The following is a 17,872-nucleotide window of genomic DNA, read 5'->3' on the forward strand; positions in this document are numbered from 1 at the left end:
CTTTGTGTTGGTGTTCACAGTTACTCTTTGGTATTCACAATTGGGATTCACAATCTCTGATGGATTTTTTTAAGCTTTTCTGCAGATGGTAACTTGACTTTAGTGGACACAAACCAATATAAAGCTCCCTTTAACCTGATGAATACTTTGATTTGAAAGTTCAGAGCTGATCAGTAGAGCTGTGTGCTGAATTTAAGATTGTTTCTGAAAAGTTCTCCTATTTAATTGACTTCACTAACTGCTCCGTGGAAACACTGGCATAAGGCACTCACAGTCAGGGACAGCTGCTGGTGGAGCCCAGCAGGTCTCTAATTAAAAAGAGCTTGGAGCTTTGTCTGTCTTAGGCAGGGCCTTATTCTTTCATGGAAGTGCTTTGCCCCAGTAGGATGTTTGGCTTAGGTGGAGTTCCTCAGCCAGCTTAGAGTGTGTGTTTGGCTTGGAAGCTCAGTCTGCGCGGAGCCTTGCCTGGACTCTGGAATGAGGGGCTGACCCTTATCTGAGAGATGTACAGATGCTGTGAAGATTTTTTCTAAGCAGAGAATATTTTTTTAAGATCAGTTCTGGTGCCTCTGCCTCTGAGTTTGAATAACTGATCTGCAGGCCATGCTTAGCATTTGGTGATGATCTCAAACTGAACTCACAAAGCTTGCAAGGCAAAGGTGAGAAATGGTAATACCAATGAAGCAGGCTGTGCTCACACTGACTGATTGGGATGCTTTGGAGCCGTGGGTGTGTGTATGGGCTTACCTTCATCATGCTGGGAGCATGTGCTGTGTTCGTATGTGGGGGTATAAGCCAGCACTACACAAACGGTTCAGCATTTGGTTTCTCAGTCTGATTGCTTCCTGCCTGCCTGTTCAAAAAATCTGCCGAAGGAGTTCAGATTTTTCTTCCATCTTTGCTGGAGTTCCAGTCTTGCTGCAAGTCAGGGGAATGCTGAGCTATGAAGGGTACATCAGGGCCATCAAACAATGCCATTCCTTACCATTTGAAGACTCTCTCTTCCAGTTCTCCCAGGATCTCTTGATGTAATTCATAAATTGCAGGGATTTCACTTAAGCCCTGCTTGAGTTTAACCTCTTCTTGTTCATTCTCATCTTCTTTCTCAATCACTTTCAAGATACCTTCATAGAAATTCTGTGAACAGCAACACAGAAATGAGGCAGCCAGTCTTAACGTCTCTTTTCCCAAGTTTTCTTTATAATTTCTTAACTCCTAAACCACAATTTCTCAGAAATATAAAATATGTCAGCAGTAATAGTGGATTGTGCTCAGTGTAGCAAAGAGAACATGGAACATGTTTTCTCCATCCATGTTTTACCTGTATTTTTGGATTGATTCAACAGTGCTGCCAATCTCAAACTGACRATTTCATCTTACCAAGCCATCAGACCTTTATGTATACCGTGCGTATGATGTCTTTGGTATCTCATTTTTTTAATGTTTTGTAACACAAAATACAGTTCAGAAAGATGAAGGATGTGATTATCCCATCACCTCATGAGTCCAGCAGTTTGTTATGAATGATCAATTTCTGCATGTCTTAGGTTAAAATAGGCGACAATAGTCCCTGAATCCTAACATATGGAGAGGAAGAAGCTATAAATTCAAGCTGTGGAGCAAATCATTTTCCATACAAAACCTAACAGATACCTAGCCTGATTCCTGCAAGGTGCCCTGCCCGGATACTACTAATGATCTCGCTGTTGTGCTGTTCTAGCTCCCGTTTTTTTCTGGTGTGTGAGTGAGCCTATCTAGTTACATGTTCCAGACACTTCCAGTCACCTAAGTTGACCGTTCTCTCTTCTTGGTGCTATTCCTAACTCAAAGGTTTTCACTAAACTTTCAGAGTCCTCAGTCACTGTAATTAATCCAGACTGGGGAAAGGGAAGGAATCCAAAGGTTTCTTTCAATTTACTGTACCTGTGGAAATGAATAGCTGTAGGAAGTTCACTACTGATCTGCTTAAGTAACCTATTATGTTGTAGACATGTCATCCATTCCAAATTAACATCAAACAGCTCTGTATCTGTCCACTTTCCATCACAGAGGAGGAACAAGGTTAGCACTCTTTTCCCACAGCATCTCAGTGAATTAAATTAGTCATTAATTGACTACCCCTTTGATTATGATGAATTCTTAGGCAAATTGATTAATTCCAGTTGCCTGGATAGCTACCCTCCTAATGGCTAGTGAAAAAAAAAAAAGCAGCATATCAATAATCACTATAAACACCCATCTCAAAATACATGTCACCGCTGAAAGTGCTGAGTGTCTGGGCAGCCGTTAATCAAACACAAAGTGTTCTGGCAGTCTCACAAACTCTAATGCATCATAGCACGTTAAGGTCTCCAGGTTTGTAACCTGAAAATGCCATGTGAACACAGAAGGTATTCACACACAAAAGAAGACCCTGAGTTCATATAATTTCCTCATGGGTCAAGTACTTCTTAAAAGCAGAAACATTAACTGATGCATTTCAATTCTTGGCTGCACTGTGGTGGTCACAGAGTTTAGTCTCATCCAGGGATACATGAACCCAAAGATTATTCAGGCCTGTCTTGTACTTGTCCCTGTACAAGTGTTTGTGTGTGCATGTGAAAGCAGAAGCGAAGTTGGCTAGGTGAGAACTTCATGATGCGGATGAGAAAGGCAGATCTTAACTCAAAAGGAGTCTGTTCTGGCAGTCTGAAGAAGCAAATTATCTGCTGTTTTTTAGTCACCTTCCAGGGGAAAACTGTACAAATTCATACCAGACAAAGGTCTAGTACTATCATAGCTGTACCAGCTTCCCTGCTTCTTTTTTTCTCCTCTTCAGTAAAGAACAAAGAAGAGATTGGAAAGGTCCAGTGGATGAATAAATCGTTTTAGGATATTTCTACAGTTTTCAAGGGTAAATCTGGATTGGAAGATATGTGAACTTCTATATACAGAATTGAGGGAGAGTATACAGAACTGAGAACTGACTTCCATATACAGAGATGAGAGAAAAAATGATAAAAGGAGTGGATAGATCAGATACATTAGTGAAAAATTGTTTTTTGCCTCAATCTCCAGATGAAGGTACAGACACTTCATCAGGATGAATCATGTCTGCACAAAACATGTTTACCTGGTTCACATCTGAACTCCCATCTAACATCCAGGCTTCTATACTTTTCAATCAATAATGGCATATACATGCATCTAAAAATCACTTTGCATATCTGTAGTTTGAATTGGCTTCCCAAGTGAAGGTGATAATGAAATGTGAATATGGAAATTAAGTATATTTGACCCTTTGTGGGTCAGCCAGGGAGGACAAGAGGAAATCTTTCTGCCATGCAAGCATTACAGAATTGAATTTATGCTGATTGAATAAAATGGATTGTTCTTTTGAAGCTACTCTGACATCTAAAATGGAGATGTAACCAACAGAGATTCAAGGAACCAAGGCTCTTTGGGAGGTCTAGGCAGTTTATTCGGGTGGAAGGGAAAGAATTCGAAGGGACAGTAAAGAATGTCCATATTAAAGCTGAAAACAGCCATGAGATGCCAGGTGAGCCAACTTTGCCTCATGGATGTTTTTTGGAGGTATCTTAATTACTGCCAACAGCCTCTCTCCTAATAATGAAAGTGGCACCCCTGAATAAAATGGCAGAACCACTCTGGCAGAGTGAGTGACTCATTGTATGCATTGAGCAATGATCCTTAGAAATCTGCCTACTGCAGCAGATGCAGTTAATATCTTAGCCTGCAGTTGCAGGGTACCATCTAGGTCAGAGGCCCTGACCTCAGCATACACTCACGTGCAGACCAATACACACTTTCATCCAGATCACTGCAAATGAGTTTCAGAACAGGCAGGCCATAGAGTGCGTGTTTTGAATACTGTATCACTGGGGCTTATTATCAGGAAATTGCCTTGATGATAAGTGTGTTACTGTGATCTCCCCTCCCTCCTTCTCCTCCTTTTAAAAAATACACAAAACAATCTGGCAGCTAATTTTGCTAAGCATTCCCATTGCAGAAACTCTCTTGTCCCTACGAAGTTATTTTCCCACTGTTTGTAGAGGCAATAATGAATAAATAAATAAGGGGAAAATCAGCCTCCTACAAGTGAGGGCAGGCTGTTGTTTTCTGACACAGCATCTTTAGTCTTTTATCAGGAGCTTCAGACAGTCTTAACAGCCAACTAGCTCTTCAGTTAGCCAGCCTGCTCCATTCACTAAAGCATTTCATTAGGAAAATAAGCATTTGATTGGTCCAGCAGAACTTGAACAGCATCCAAGAATTATACAGCAGTAAAAGAAAGCCTAGCCAATCATTCAGTGGAGTGTACATACTTAGAAAGATGGAGTTTTGCTTAATATATAGTAACAGCTCCTAAATATCATATATCCTAAATATCATATAAACATCATATTTGTTTATCTTGCTTGGGAATATGCTACCCACAAAAACTCTGAAAATAAAGTTTAATCACAGACGCTGAGTGGATGATAATGTGTATTCAGGCCCTTTGAGTAAGCAGCCTGAACACTGAGATGATTTTATTCTTTGTTTGCCAAGAATTATTTTGCTGTCAAAACCCTTGGGATGCCTCAGTGCAGGGCTGGCCCCCAAGCTGCTCTAAAGGCTGCAGAACCAGCACATATTAAGTTTATGTCCATGTTTATGTTGTGAGGAAAATCAGGGAATGGGATCAATACTTTTCAAACAGAGAGGAATTTGGCCCTTTTTTTTTTTTTTTTTTTTTTAAGTATAGAACTATTCTTTTGGTACATTCATTTGACTAAGTATCTCAGAGAGTGATAATGATTTTAAAAGGGTTTATCTTAAAAAATAGGGTTTGCAATCAGGCAAATTGCACAATTAGGGAAACGCTCAATCCCACCTGAGGCAGTCTGAGTCACACTATGTTTGATTTCTGTGTGTTTAGTAAAATCATTTGAAGCAGATATTTGAAGGCAAGCAAATAAAAACCAGACTGCTGACTGTCCAGGTTAATGGGTGAAACATCAGGCTGAGAATGCAAACTAAAACATTTCTGTTTCAGGAACAGCAATAAGAAAAAGATGACAGCTGCATCCTGAATACAGAGATGTATTCTCCTGTTTCTAGGGTAGAGAAAGAGGGGGAAAGAAGAAAAAGTTGGAGAATTAAATGATCCTGGAAGAAAAGGATAGGCTAAACATTTTTCTGAGAACTAAATCCTGAGTACCAAGAAAGCAGGGGAATCTTTGTACTACAGGGTCTAGCCAGGCTCGTCTGCTATGTTCAGCCTGAGTTCTTATCTCTCTTCTCTGAAGAACTGCATTACTTTTGAGTAGGGCAAATAAGAACTAATGGTGTAGATTATTATCACTGCTACCACACCAACTGATACCAAGTTTGTGACCTAACACAATGTTTCCACTTTTTCAGTTCAACAGCAGAGTGGATGTATGGAAATGTCATCGTTTTGGCAATCAATCAATTTATTAAAGTCTCCACCGAAAGGCCAAAGAGATTCTGTTAACGCTGAACGATAGGTGCTCCAGCTAAGCCTGGAAATGAGATGGAAGAATGTTCCTGATGAATGCATAAAAAAGCCTTTTTTTTTTCCTTCTCCAAGCAATTAGGGTGTGGTTTCCTTACTTCCTAACTAAGAAGTGGGTTTGTGAAGGAAGATGAGACTTGAGGATCTGTTTTCTTGGGAGAGGTGGGAAGCAGAAGTTTTGGCCGGAGTGAGATTTCCTGTCAAGGAAGCCTTTGTTCCTTGATGGCTATGGTTGGAATGCTGTGTTTCTGGGGTAGTTTTGAGAGGCAGTGGTCACTAGTAAGGGTCTGGTGTTGTGTGCCAAGAGGGACTACACAGCAGAGTGACAATTTWTATTACGTGCTTATTCATAATGCTATTAAAGCATGCAAATACATAAAATTCCTTGTAACCTTTTGATGGTAATTAGGAAGCCTCATGAGGCAATAAGAATCCTGCAGTCTGAGGGATTAACATGTTGTAAAATTGTTAATGGTTCTCTAGATGTTCTTAAAGCTGAATGTGGTACTGAACAACAGGTGAATAAAATGATCCAGTGAAAGTGGATGAAGGAAGGGAATGATGCTGTGATGAAGACTTGCTAGTCTGGACAACAAAGCAGAACGATTGCAACAGAGCAAGTGGGATTATTTATGAATGCCACAGTGTCAGGTAGCTGTCATGTACATGGCAGCTGATAGTGGAGTTGGAATATAGACACCTGAAAATAACATAGAAATGAAATCACTTATTTYCATAAAGGTTCTCGATCTCTTCTGAAGGAAAATCTGATCTAGCAGGCAAGTGTGAAAGCATTTCTCTCTTCTCTTGCAGTCTGTAGCCAAGGAGATGCCATTCACATATCCTCATGAATGGGAAAGTCAATTCATAGAAGCAGTCAAAACCTGAGAAACATGCTTATTGACTGATGAAAGAACCTCCAGTAGCCTCTAAAKCATTGTTTCTATTAGAATGGGAAGGAAGGGTAATTTTCCAGTGCAGAAAAAAAATTAACCAAAATTGTGTACTCAAAATCTCATGCTAAAATTGACACTGATCTTTTTAAACTTTCTCACTGGGGCAAATGGAGACTGGGATTGAGCTATAATTTTTATGAGGATTCATTTTATCAGTGATTAACAATAATTTGGACTTTGTCCAGATGGAGGAAAACATCATGGACTGTCATCCATAAACATTTCTAAGCTAAGGGCTTTTAGCAAAAGGCATAAAGCAGAATCCCTGTCCTGTGTAGCAAAGATGCTCTTGGAGGTGAGAGCAAATATTACATTTCCTGACCTTTCAAAATATTTTCTACAGGTAGAAATAGGGTTGCTATGAAAATTCCTAGGTTATTCATTTGCACACACATAGCCATGAGCCAAAATCCCCAGGCATGAATTTAACACAGGAGGGAGAAGAGGTCTGGAAAAGTCCGAAAGCATCTCATTCCTGACGCAGACACAGCATAGGCAAGGCAGCTGTGCTTCTATACCATATTTTAACAGCAATGTAGTGCTGTGGTTGGAAGCACCAAAGTGCATTGCAAGATTTGAGTCTATGTCTCGAGCTTTTTTTTTGTTTGTGTTTTTTTTTTTCCTGGCTACTTTTCTGTTTTAGAAAACCTCCATGAAATACAGTCTACCGTGCACTGTTGTGGACTCTTACTGTCCACTTACTGTGCAATCCCACAGTTAGTTTACTGAGTAGAACTAGGTAGAAAAGCTAGTGAAAAGCTGAACTTCTGCCTGGCATTTTCCTAGTAGTGCATATTAGAGTTGAAGAGGCCTTTAGAATCTTCTCTTGCAGTCTTACGTAGACCAGACCATAGTCTAAGCTTGGCACAGCTTCAGAAGTGAAGAGCATTCCTGCTACAGTGTTCCTTGCCAATTAAGCGACCTGCAAACACCTCTGTAGCCCACGTTGTAAAACTCTGTCTCTAAACCATGAAGCTCCAGGTGCAGTAATAGAAACTGCATGCAGATATCTTGATATTGTGACAAATTCTGCAGATAATGTATTTGGCTGTACAGAAATCAGAGGAAAGCCAAGATCAGTGAGGCGAATGGCTAGGCTGATTGTCTTTGATACATGAAAATGATGGTGGACTTCTCTTAAACAGCCAAGTCCCCTGTAGTGTTTGGCTCTCATCTGGCTAGCTCAGTGGTTTCTGATTTGTTAAAATGCAATTGTCCGTAAGGTGTTTGTCACATTTAAGGCTGCTCTTCTACACGTACTGCTCAGGTCTAAGAAGGCTCTTCAGCTTTGGCAGCTTGCCTGCAAAACACATTGATGAAGCAGCACTTCAGTTCTAGGCTCGTTACTTCTACTGTTCTCTCCCTGAGAGACTCTGCCCATGGTTGAGGTTTGGGATATACTCCAACGACAACCTGGGGCTATCTTTTTTTGCCTTATCAGGGAATTGCTTTCCTAACTGCAATGGGTGTGTTCTGTGTGGCGACCACTATTCTCTACTGCCTCCTGCTGAAGAATCAAGAAGGATATTCAGAGTAAGGCCACCTAGGTTGTAGACCAGGGTCCATGGAAGCAATGGCAGCTCTGTAAAAGCTAAATGGAAAGCAGAATTAACCTATTCAAGCAAAACTTGCATGCTTCACAACCCCTTGTAATCACCATGTCTTTTTCTGAACTATTCTTATCTGGGCATATTACCCCAGTCTCAGAGCCCTGGCCAGCAATGATGGTCAACACTTTTCCCTGTGCATGAGAAATGCTAAATTTCTGCATCTGTGGCAAGAGCAGATGAGTTCAGATTCCTTTACAGTGCCTCAAAAAGCATTACTCCACAGTAAGACATTCCCTCAGATTCATCTTAGTCCTTTCATTGTTTTTTGTCTTCTAAATTTTGGCTGCATAAGAGGGCAAATAGGTTTTAGTGAATAAAATAGTTTACTTACCATGTGTAACAGCTGGAGCATCTCCACATATCTGAGGAAAAAGATAAACTTTCATTAATTGCCATCAAACCAGTGCTGAATAAATAAGGATGAACTGTGTAGCTTCAGTTACAGGACAGTAACAGAGTGTAACAATTAACTCACATTTTTTCTGTAGACATCAGCTCCTGCGCAATGAGGTAAGCTCTGGACTGGCCTTCTTTCTATCAAAAGCAAAACCAGAGACCATTAAGTTTTTTTCATGCCAAGAGGAAAAAAAGTGGTAGAGAGTATTTTGTACTGACATATTCTTTCAATAAAGATAGGAACATGCTTTTTATTCTATATTGTTCAGTATTTGATCCTTTGGATTCCTTTGCTTGAGAGGGTACTTCAGCAATCCAGATGCTATGATACAATATAATAGATGTTAAGGTAGATCTTAAAGATGTAAAACTATATTCTTACTGAAGATGGAGAGAAAATTCCTCTTGATTTTCACAGGACCAAAATCTATCAGAGAAGCGGGAAGCACTTAGCTTTGAATAGGCTAACTTCATCGCTTTCTAGGTTTACACCATTTGGTTAGTGCTCTTAATTACATGGAAAAGGATGTTCTTTATCAAAATGAACGTACTCCAAAGTCTTCTGACTGCTGTGAGACCTGTGGAAGCAAACGAGTCAAGGGACTTTGGTGCATGCGAAACAAAATTTGTAAATTAAACTGCAATAAATACCTCCAAAACCCAAACTATTCAATTCTCCAGCAAATAGCACCTTTTGAGATCTCAGTGGCATCTACCTAATGCCAAAGATGGCATCTATCTGCCATCTATCTTTGGCAGAAAGACAAAGAAAACTCTGAAAGAATCAAAGTGTATGGCTCTGAGACACAATACCTAATTGAGATATTCTGCTCATATTTCATTACTCACCCTTACCATAAGAAATGAAAAAAAAAGAATTAAAATATTCACTGAAATAAATCTGCTGCAAGAAATTTGATTTATTTAGCAATTGTCAGTAGGGAAATAGAACAGTAGTTCAATAGCAGTAAAGTGACGCAGCCTCCAGTGATGTAGAGGAAGTGCTGCGGGGAATGTGTTTTGCAGTGCAGCTCCAAGACACTGTGTGCCAGAACAGGTATGATGGAAACCCAGTGCTTGATATGTCCTGTTTCTGAAAGGCTACCAAGGACAGTCTGGGACTTGAGGAGCTGTGATGCACCCCTTTGGGGCAGTAGTCAGGTGAGAAGTTCGTGACTCTACCAGTGTCATGAATTCTACATGAGGAGGGCTGCTAGGAGTCAGGGAATACAGACTTTAATCGAGCCTCATCATAGAATGAAGTGATAGGATCCCAAACCTGGATTAGTTTCCCAGCACTGTTGACATCATAAATTATACTTGATAGATCCGTAAGCACAGGGTTTACATTGTAATAGCAAATCTGAGCAGTAAAAAATACCTAAATGAGTTCAAGCTAAATACGTTACAGAATTTTTCTTCTCTGTCCCTCCTCCCTATTGTCACTCCCTTGGGATACACATATTCTTGGACATATGGAAGAGTAGTGTCCAAGTTCTTCTAGATCCCATTACTGCTGTAATCTATCTGCCACCATTTGTGTCTGCAGAGGGATCATCTTGTGGATTACGGGATTGTCTTCTACTCCCAAAACTTCTGGTTTATTCTGCCCTAAGGTGAAAATAGCTAGGGGAAGAATGAAACATTCTCTTAAAGTGCTGGAAGTTGAAATGCAACTATGTACATACTTGAAGCATAAAATCTGTTGCAAGGACAACTGAAACATAGCCTTATTATTGTCCAACAACCATACATTAAAAAAGAGATATGTGATAGAACAGAAGCTTTATTCTACAGGTTCTTCTGGTTTTACTAATTTTATGTACTTATTTAAAAAGCAAGGAATTTGAATCTAATGTTGAGCATCAACAAGTGAATTCACTGCTGTCTATTTCAGAACAACCAATGGCCGGTCAAAATACAGTGTAAATAAATGGCATCGCTGGCTCCACACATGAGCAAAGAAAATGCTTCTGTTTCTGTGAGAAGACTAATGAGGAGCTTTGGTTTGACAATCCATGGGTTTTCAGCCTGGAGATGATGGAACTGTAGGAGAATTATGAACTGATCAGGTGAATGGGAGGAAAAAATACACAGAGCCTTGATTACAATGGATTAGATGAATGAGGTTTCATGTATAGAGATCAACCTATTGACACCGTGACCTTTTCATCTTTAGCTTATTTCTCTGTACTTTTACTGGGATGCAACTGGAGATTACAAGAGCCAAAGGAAATGGAGTGAACTGCTGTTCCTCAGTCTCAGATGTCTGATCTCTCTCCTCCAACAGCAGGAATCTGAGGGTATGTTTCCTGGTGCATTGTTCCATCTCACTAACATGGGCCAAAGAACATGCTTTGAACCACTTCCTTTTGGAGAGTTATTCCACAGTTAGTAGAGTGCATTATAAAGATCTGTTGTTTAAAAAGCATCTTACATTTTGTCCTTAATTTCACTCATCTCTTGGGAGCAAGTATTTTATCATCCTCTTAGCTCCATTCCATTTTGAGAATACTGTGGTGTGTCACTCCTGGTTATCCCCACTGCTGGGGGAAGCTCTTGAGTTTTCTGTTTTCTCTCCTTTCTGTGCCCTTTTTCAGGTATAGCAGAGTAAAYTAAGGAGAAGGCCTTTCTGGACCACACAGCCCAATGTTGACTATCCTGAACATCTTCTGTGCACAAGTCCTGCTCTGCACTGCCAAGAAGCAGAGTGCATTTCCCCAGAGTGCATTTCCCCTCTCCCTTCACGTACACACATTGTTACATTCTGTAATTCCTCTTGTGATTAATATGTCTTAGCTGAAAGACAAAACACTGGGACCCCAGTGTCACATGGCCTGTCTAGAGCAAGTTTGAGACAGTGTCTCTAGGCGTTGCCTGTCTTGTGTTATTTAATTGCTGTTTGTTTAACCAGGAAATGAACTCTGAGATTGACGACAGTGTCTGGAGACAGAGTTCTGGGAATAGGGTGCAGGTCCCTTAACCATCAAGTTTCTAAAACAAAACTCAAGTGATTAATATAACACAGTCAATCTCCCATCTTCTAGTGTTTTTTATTCCCTGCGCCTTATCCTGCAATAAACATTGCAGTATGCTCCTTCACAGCTCCTACTTTAGGAGCCACCCTCTGGGCCTTGTGTATGCCTTTGCTTGGCAGATAGAGGCCTTACAGCCATGTGGGGATCCTGACTCTATGCCTTAATGAATCTTCTTGTCTCACAAAATGCTTGCAATATGAAATACACAACTGTAATACTAACTAAAATGATGCTGTATTCTCTCTACTCAGAAAAAYACGCTTGTGCCTGAAAGGTGACTTATGCAAAGACACCTCAGTGAGGTTAGAGCTTATGCTCAGTCAGGACAGCACATCAGCATAACCTGCTAAGCAAAGGTGATACAATGCAGTCAGTCTCTTCAGATGATAATGAACCAAGTGCTAAAGCTCTCCTGCAAATGCATATTAATTTACTAATGGGAAGCTAAGACCTAGAGAGGAATAATTATTTGTTTAGGATTTCTACTTTTCCAACAGGATGTCTATTTTGCAATATATGGGAGGCACAACAACTGAGCAATTCCAAGGCATCAGACATGGGCATGCTTTGACGAAACTGGGCTTTGCTGATAGTGTTAGCCACGACTACCTGTGGAGCCCAGTGTCAGCCCTTAGCTATGCTGATCCAGCTTTTTGCAGGACCATGCTGAGAAACAATCAGTGTCTTGATCCAGCTTGAGAAAAAAATGGGGATTTTTTTGCTGCCGCTGTGGAGGTGGAGCAAGGTTGCCTGTCTCTAGAGAAGCACAGGCAGATCAAAGCACCACCTTTTAGGACTAAAGCATTGGCACTGGGGAAGCTATTTATCTCCAGTACTCAAGGAATAATCTTTTGCATTTTGAAAGCTCAGAAAGCTGTCCAGGGCACAGCAGAAGTGGCTCCATTTCTGGATCTGCCACTGGGGACACAGATAAACTCGTAGTGTCTATTCCTATAAAAGCATCTTATTTTGCACACTGCTCAGCACATATATGTTGTAGCTAGGTAGCACCTGGCCCATGAGCGTTACTGTTGCTATCAGAAGGGGAAAAATATTTGTTTGAAAACAGCAGTTCACACTGATGTCAGTGGTGCCAGCAATAAACTGGCACCAAACAAGTCACTTGTCCTGGCTGGCTCTGTGAATCAATGAGGGAGCAGGAAATGGAGCCTGTTATTTCCGGTTTCTCAATCCTCTTGTTTGAATGGCTAGATTGCAGCCATCCTAAGGAGTCTGTGTAATTACATAAATCAAAGGTGGTCCCAAAAGGCATCTAAATTAGGCACCTTCCTTAAGGCTCACAAATCTGCCATTTTCAATCCCAGCTTGTTCGGTGGTTGTGCATATATATGTGTGTGTTTTAGTATGTGAAGGTTAAAGGCTAGCAAAACAGAATGATTTATGTAGCCAGGAAAATAAGCCTACCTAGTGGATAGATAAGGAGTGGCAAAGGCAGTTTTAATAACTGTTGCCATGACACAGTAGCTGTCTTTGTAAGACTTTGCGGCTTAGCCTGGTGTTCGCTCTGTGCATGCTGTGCATCATGCCAGTGTGCTGTGCTTGGTTACTGTCCCCTTTTTCTCAAGCTTTTATTTTGATATATGGGAGAACAGCAGAGCATCTCACCTCCAGCACTACCTTTTCATAATCCCAGCATTAGGAACTGCTTCTTTATGACGCTCTCCCTGCACACACCACCAAATGATGTTAATGAGCACCCATCCAGTCTGGCTAGGATTAGATGTAATAAACCTCCAAATCCTAAGTGATTAGACAAAATGCTTTGTTTCTTGGTGCCATAGAATTCAGGTATGCTTACTCTGAATTTGCCTTCTTTTATGCTCTTTTACATTGGTTATGCTCTATCCATCTCACTGGGGACCCTCTCATTTATCACTAGAGTGAGAAAATACCACATTTCTGTAAATTGGCTGTAAAAGTGTCATATAACTTTTTGTTTGTTTTTGCTTTTTAGGATGAAACTAGGCAGTATTTGCATACAGAGGGTTTACTTTTGTTTTTCCTGTAGAGTTAACTGTCAGGCAGATCTGTCTTCTGGATGAAAGAAGCATCATCTGTGTTCTAGCTATGACTTCAGTGAGTCTTAGGTTTGTTTTACTTTATTTCGTGAGTGTTTAATAGCCTATAATTTTTACATTTATCCAGCCAGATTAATCACATTCTTTTCTTATTTTTTTTCTGAGATTCCATTCTTTATTCAAGTCAAACTCCCTGATGTGTTTATAGATAGGTTTAAGACAATATTTCTAATTCTTCCCTTGCCTGATGATTTAATGTAGAGTTTGCTATATGTCATTCTTAACTATAATAGAGTTCTCAGAATAGTTGATGCTGCTGCAGTATTACCAGCATTCCCCTGTTTACTCAGCTACTGTTTTCTACTTCCAAAAGCACCTTTTAAATGAAGGCTCAGCCCCTTATCACTATGGTGCAACTTGTGGATCTCCATATAAATGCCTTCCATTGACTGTTGTGGGTATTTTTAAGCCTGTTGCTTTGTCTATTCCACACCTTGTTAACAAGTGTGTGATATATACTGTGGTTTAAGAAGCATAATAGAAGTAGCTCTTGAAGCCTGGCCTAAGGCAGCATGTTTCACAGTGTTCAGACCCTCTGTCTGTGTCTTCTGCAGGGTGCTGGAAAAACAAACTCTTCATTTGAGGGCTGGTGTCCTGCCCCTTACTCATTCCCATGCACAGCCCAAATCCTGTGCTTCCTCTCTATGTCTTTCTTGAGCAGCAGGTTTTTGGCACAACACTGTGGAGCTTCTACTGTATCTCCCTGCTGTGGTTTGTCATGAAGATGTTTGTCCTTCCTGGAGATCCTGTTTTGCTTAACAGCAGACTTACTAACTCTAGATTAACAACCAGAGTTGTTGATCTGGTGGCTGCAGTAGGAAGGAAGATGAGTTGTTGATACTGTCTCAGTGAATCCCTTGAAAGGCTTGATGTTCCCATAGCAAACCTAAAAGGTAGTGTCTAGCTTTCTGCTTTGCCAGCAGTAATTTCTGCTAGAAAAGCAGTAATTTATATTCTCCAAAGCAGTAATTTCTATTCTTCATTAGACTTTTTTATTGTTCTTCTCTAGATCCAGCATAAAAGTTACTGTCTTCACTGCTGGACCTTGCTTTCAGTCATAACAGGTCTCGTGCAGTGATAAATCAGATTCGTCCTTGAGGTCTCTTCAGTTTCATGACAAATAAGGATGTAGAACGTTAGTGGGGAAGAGGATTAACTGGGAAGAAGATCCAGTCTTATAAAGTACATGGAAGAGAAGAGGGGTGTTAACACTCCTGACTGAAAATGCTGACACTAAAGCTAGCACAGGAAGAATAACCACAAGAGGATGATGTAATATTCACCTCAAGTTACTGGGTTAGTGGTGAGGTGATAACCACCTCAAATTATTGAGGTGATTCAGAAGCTAAGGCATTGTAGAGACATTTTCTGAAAGACCAGCTAATGTTCACTTGGCAGCAGAAGATTTGCATGAGAAGACAACAAAAGGAGGCAGGAGCTGTGGGGTAGGAAACAGAGTCCTCTGTTAGTACTCTGAAAAGATACCAGGGCTTTCTAGGGCAAGAATTGTAGACAAATGGCGTTTATAGCATTCACTGGTAATTACAGAGAAACACAGCCTTCACTTTTTACAGAGATTTTGCAACATTGGCTGTGTGGGACTGTAGGAAGGTGCACTTATCACTATTATCATGTAGCTGGCATGGGTAGAAGGAGATTTGTAATACGGTGTCCTTCACTGTTCAACCCTGTATTGACTGTTTTCCCTAGGAAATGGGTTCTTTGCTGGCTGTCTTCTGATACTGTTTCTTACAACGTGCAGCTGTGGTGCTAGAGCTCTTAGAGTGATGAAAAAGCCCTGGCCTCTGAGTGCCAAATAAGGTGCCTCCTGTAGCAGATTAGACCCTGGGTACAGCTAGGACACAGGGTCCGACAGGGTCCTTGAGACCCTGTTGTCTGTCCCAGGTGATACCTGAAGTATGTTTAGCTCCTACTGAGACTACAAGAAAAAGGAACTCAAAAGAGTTTCAGAGCTGCTTCTTATCCCCATACCTGTTCTTGATCCTGCATCAGACATAGCATCCTAACTTAGATTGCTAACGAATGGCTGGCCAATGGTGAGACTGCTGATCCTCCAACCTTTGTTTAGAGTTGGTAGCTAAAGTCCAGTAGACTGTTGAGTTGCTAATCCTCCTATAGCCAGAATTACAGCCAGATCAGGTTAAGTTTAATCTTCTGGCCTGCTTTCTGACAGGATAAAAAGCCATGTACAGTTTATTCGTCAGCCAGCTTGCCAAGATTCACATGAGGCTGTTTCAAGGCAGCTTGCTAGATCCTTGTGGAGGTGGGGTCCTGTGTGCTTTGATTCTTGACGACAGTTAACTTGGGAAGCAAAGGTTGATCAGACAAGCAGGTCTGGCTTGATCAGGCAGTGCTCATGTTCTGTAGCAGGCGAATACAGAGGTTTGGATAGTGTTTGCCTTCTAAGTGGAAGGGAAACCTCTGGTGAGACTTGGAAACAGGTGTTTGATCTGTAAGTGCTTCCTTCCACTGTCATAGTTCCACAGTGCAGCTACCCCAGCACAACAGAGCAATTAGGAGGCATGAGATGCAATAAGAGAGGCATTTAGAAGAATGTGTTTTCCTAGTGTCTTCAGTAAAAAGCTAAACAATAGCAATAAAGTTGGTTTTAGCAGCCTTGACTTTGTTTCCAAGTGTATAATAATTTCATGTATTGTCCATTTGGACTCAAGTTGGACCAGTTCTTCACTGGCATCACAACTTAAAATTGCTCAGTGCCATTTCTTTAACAACTGAACCATTTACCGAAGGTTTAAACGGTCTTATAYGATCTTAACCTGTGGTCGTGTATCCCTGATATTTGCATAATTTGCATAAGAGATGTTTTATTTGTCAGGTTTCTGTAAATGAACCCTCATGTGCCTATATTTTCCCATGATAAGGGAATCTTGAGATGGCAGAGATTTATTGCATCATTTGCTTTGTCTCCCAGCCAGTATGGAACTGGTCCCAATACTGCACTTGTGAATTTTACAGTGCAGTTTTAAAAATCTCACGATAGGGACAAATCCCTCTTTTGAGCGAGACATTTTTCCTTATATTTAAATCGAGCCTATTCTGTTGGCTGAGTTGCCTCCTCTGTTCTTCTGAGGACTGTAGCTCGTAAGTGTTGCCGTATGCTACTGGCGTAAATAGTAAGTAGTGCACTGGATTGTATTGTACCACTAGTGCAAGGACTGATGGCTCAGACATTTCTAAAAGGTCACTATGCACAAAATAGAGAGATGAGACTCCAGGTTCTGCAAATGGTTTGTTCTTCCTTGTAAGAGATTGGCATTCCCAGTTTTCAGCCCTTTTACCTTGTTGAGGCTGGCATCATCCTGGCTGGTCTCCTCATCTTCTGAACTCTTCTGTTCTTCATCAGAAGTCATGACCTCCACAGGTATCGCAGAGACTGGACACACCTTGTAGGGCTCAGTGTATGCACTGCGGAGAGAACACACCAGCTCATGAGCACCATGTCCTTACACTTGCTATTGCTTACATGTGACAAATTCACACATAACACAGAGATAGCTAGTTGAGGCAAGTTGCTAGACTTGCAAAGCAGATTTTACTTCTTTTTCCCCCTTCCTTTTACTGCCAAGTTCACCAGTAACCAAAAAAAAAAAGAAAAAAGGGGGCTTTGAAGGAAGGAAGTGGGAAGTTTTTGTTCTTCCCCAAGATAACCTGTCAAAATGAATGTAATAAAATCACACTAACATCTGACTTAAATATTGGAACTAGGTTTTCTGGCAAAAATCAGAAGGGTGAGAACAATATAATTTCAATATCCAATGGGATGAACTAAAGCATTAGAAACTCAGAACTCTTGATTTGATTCTAGAAAATTTGCATTTACTTCCAAAAGGCCAGAGGGACTGATGTGATGATAAAGCTTGTGTGTATCTGATATGTGATGTAGGCTAGAGGCTTCCCAGGTGCTGGTAGTTCCATCATCTACAAGGTTTGACTGGACGTAGGTTCTGAAGGTGGCGGCTGCTCTCTGAGTTAGAAAAATGTCTGATGCCTGATCTGATTTTGCATAGCTGCAGATCCAGGCACTGGATCATGCCAACGTCACATCTGCTGGAGTGGAAGCAGCCTTCCAAATTTTGTTCTGGTGCAGGTGCGCACAGGCTATATTCAGCTTGTCCTTTGATCTAGGGCTCTTATTCCAGGGTCTTGGAGTCTTAAAATGTGCTGTGCTTCCTGTAATTTAATCATTCCAAAAAATTCTGAACTGAATGTT

At 40.9% G+C, this 17,872-nt stretch overlaps 1 protein-coding gene across 1 annotated transcript in view; it reads right to left on the bottom strand.

The window, feature by feature from the left end:
* The window catches only part of FGD5 (FYVE, RhoGEF and PH domain containing 5), an 82,646-nt gene that overhangs the window by 35,776 nt on the left and 28,998 nt on the right, over positions 1-17,872 (bottom strand). Inside the window, exons 2-5 of the mRNA XM_026052513.1 lie at positions 16,941-17,067; positions 8,563-8,621; positions 8,419-8,449; positions 986-1,137 (exon numbers count right to left, since the gene is read on the bottom strand). Of these exons, the coding sequence (XP_025908298.1) occupies positions 986-1,137; positions 8,419-8,449; positions 8,563-8,621; positions 16,941-17,067 (369 nt within the window). The remainder of the gene's footprint in view (positions 1-985; positions 1,138-8,418; positions 8,450-8,562; positions 8,622-16,940; positions 17,068-17,872) is intronic.

The sequence above is a fragment of the Nothoprocta perdicaria genome, unplaced genomic scaffold, assembly GCF_003342845.1.
Source record: "Nothoprocta perdicaria isolate Ctin4 unplaced genomic scaffold, notPer1 scaffold_9, whole genome shotgun sequence".
Lineage (NCBI taxonomy): Eukaryota > Metazoa > Chordata > Aves > Tinamiformes > Tinamidae > Nothoprocta > Nothoprocta perdicaria.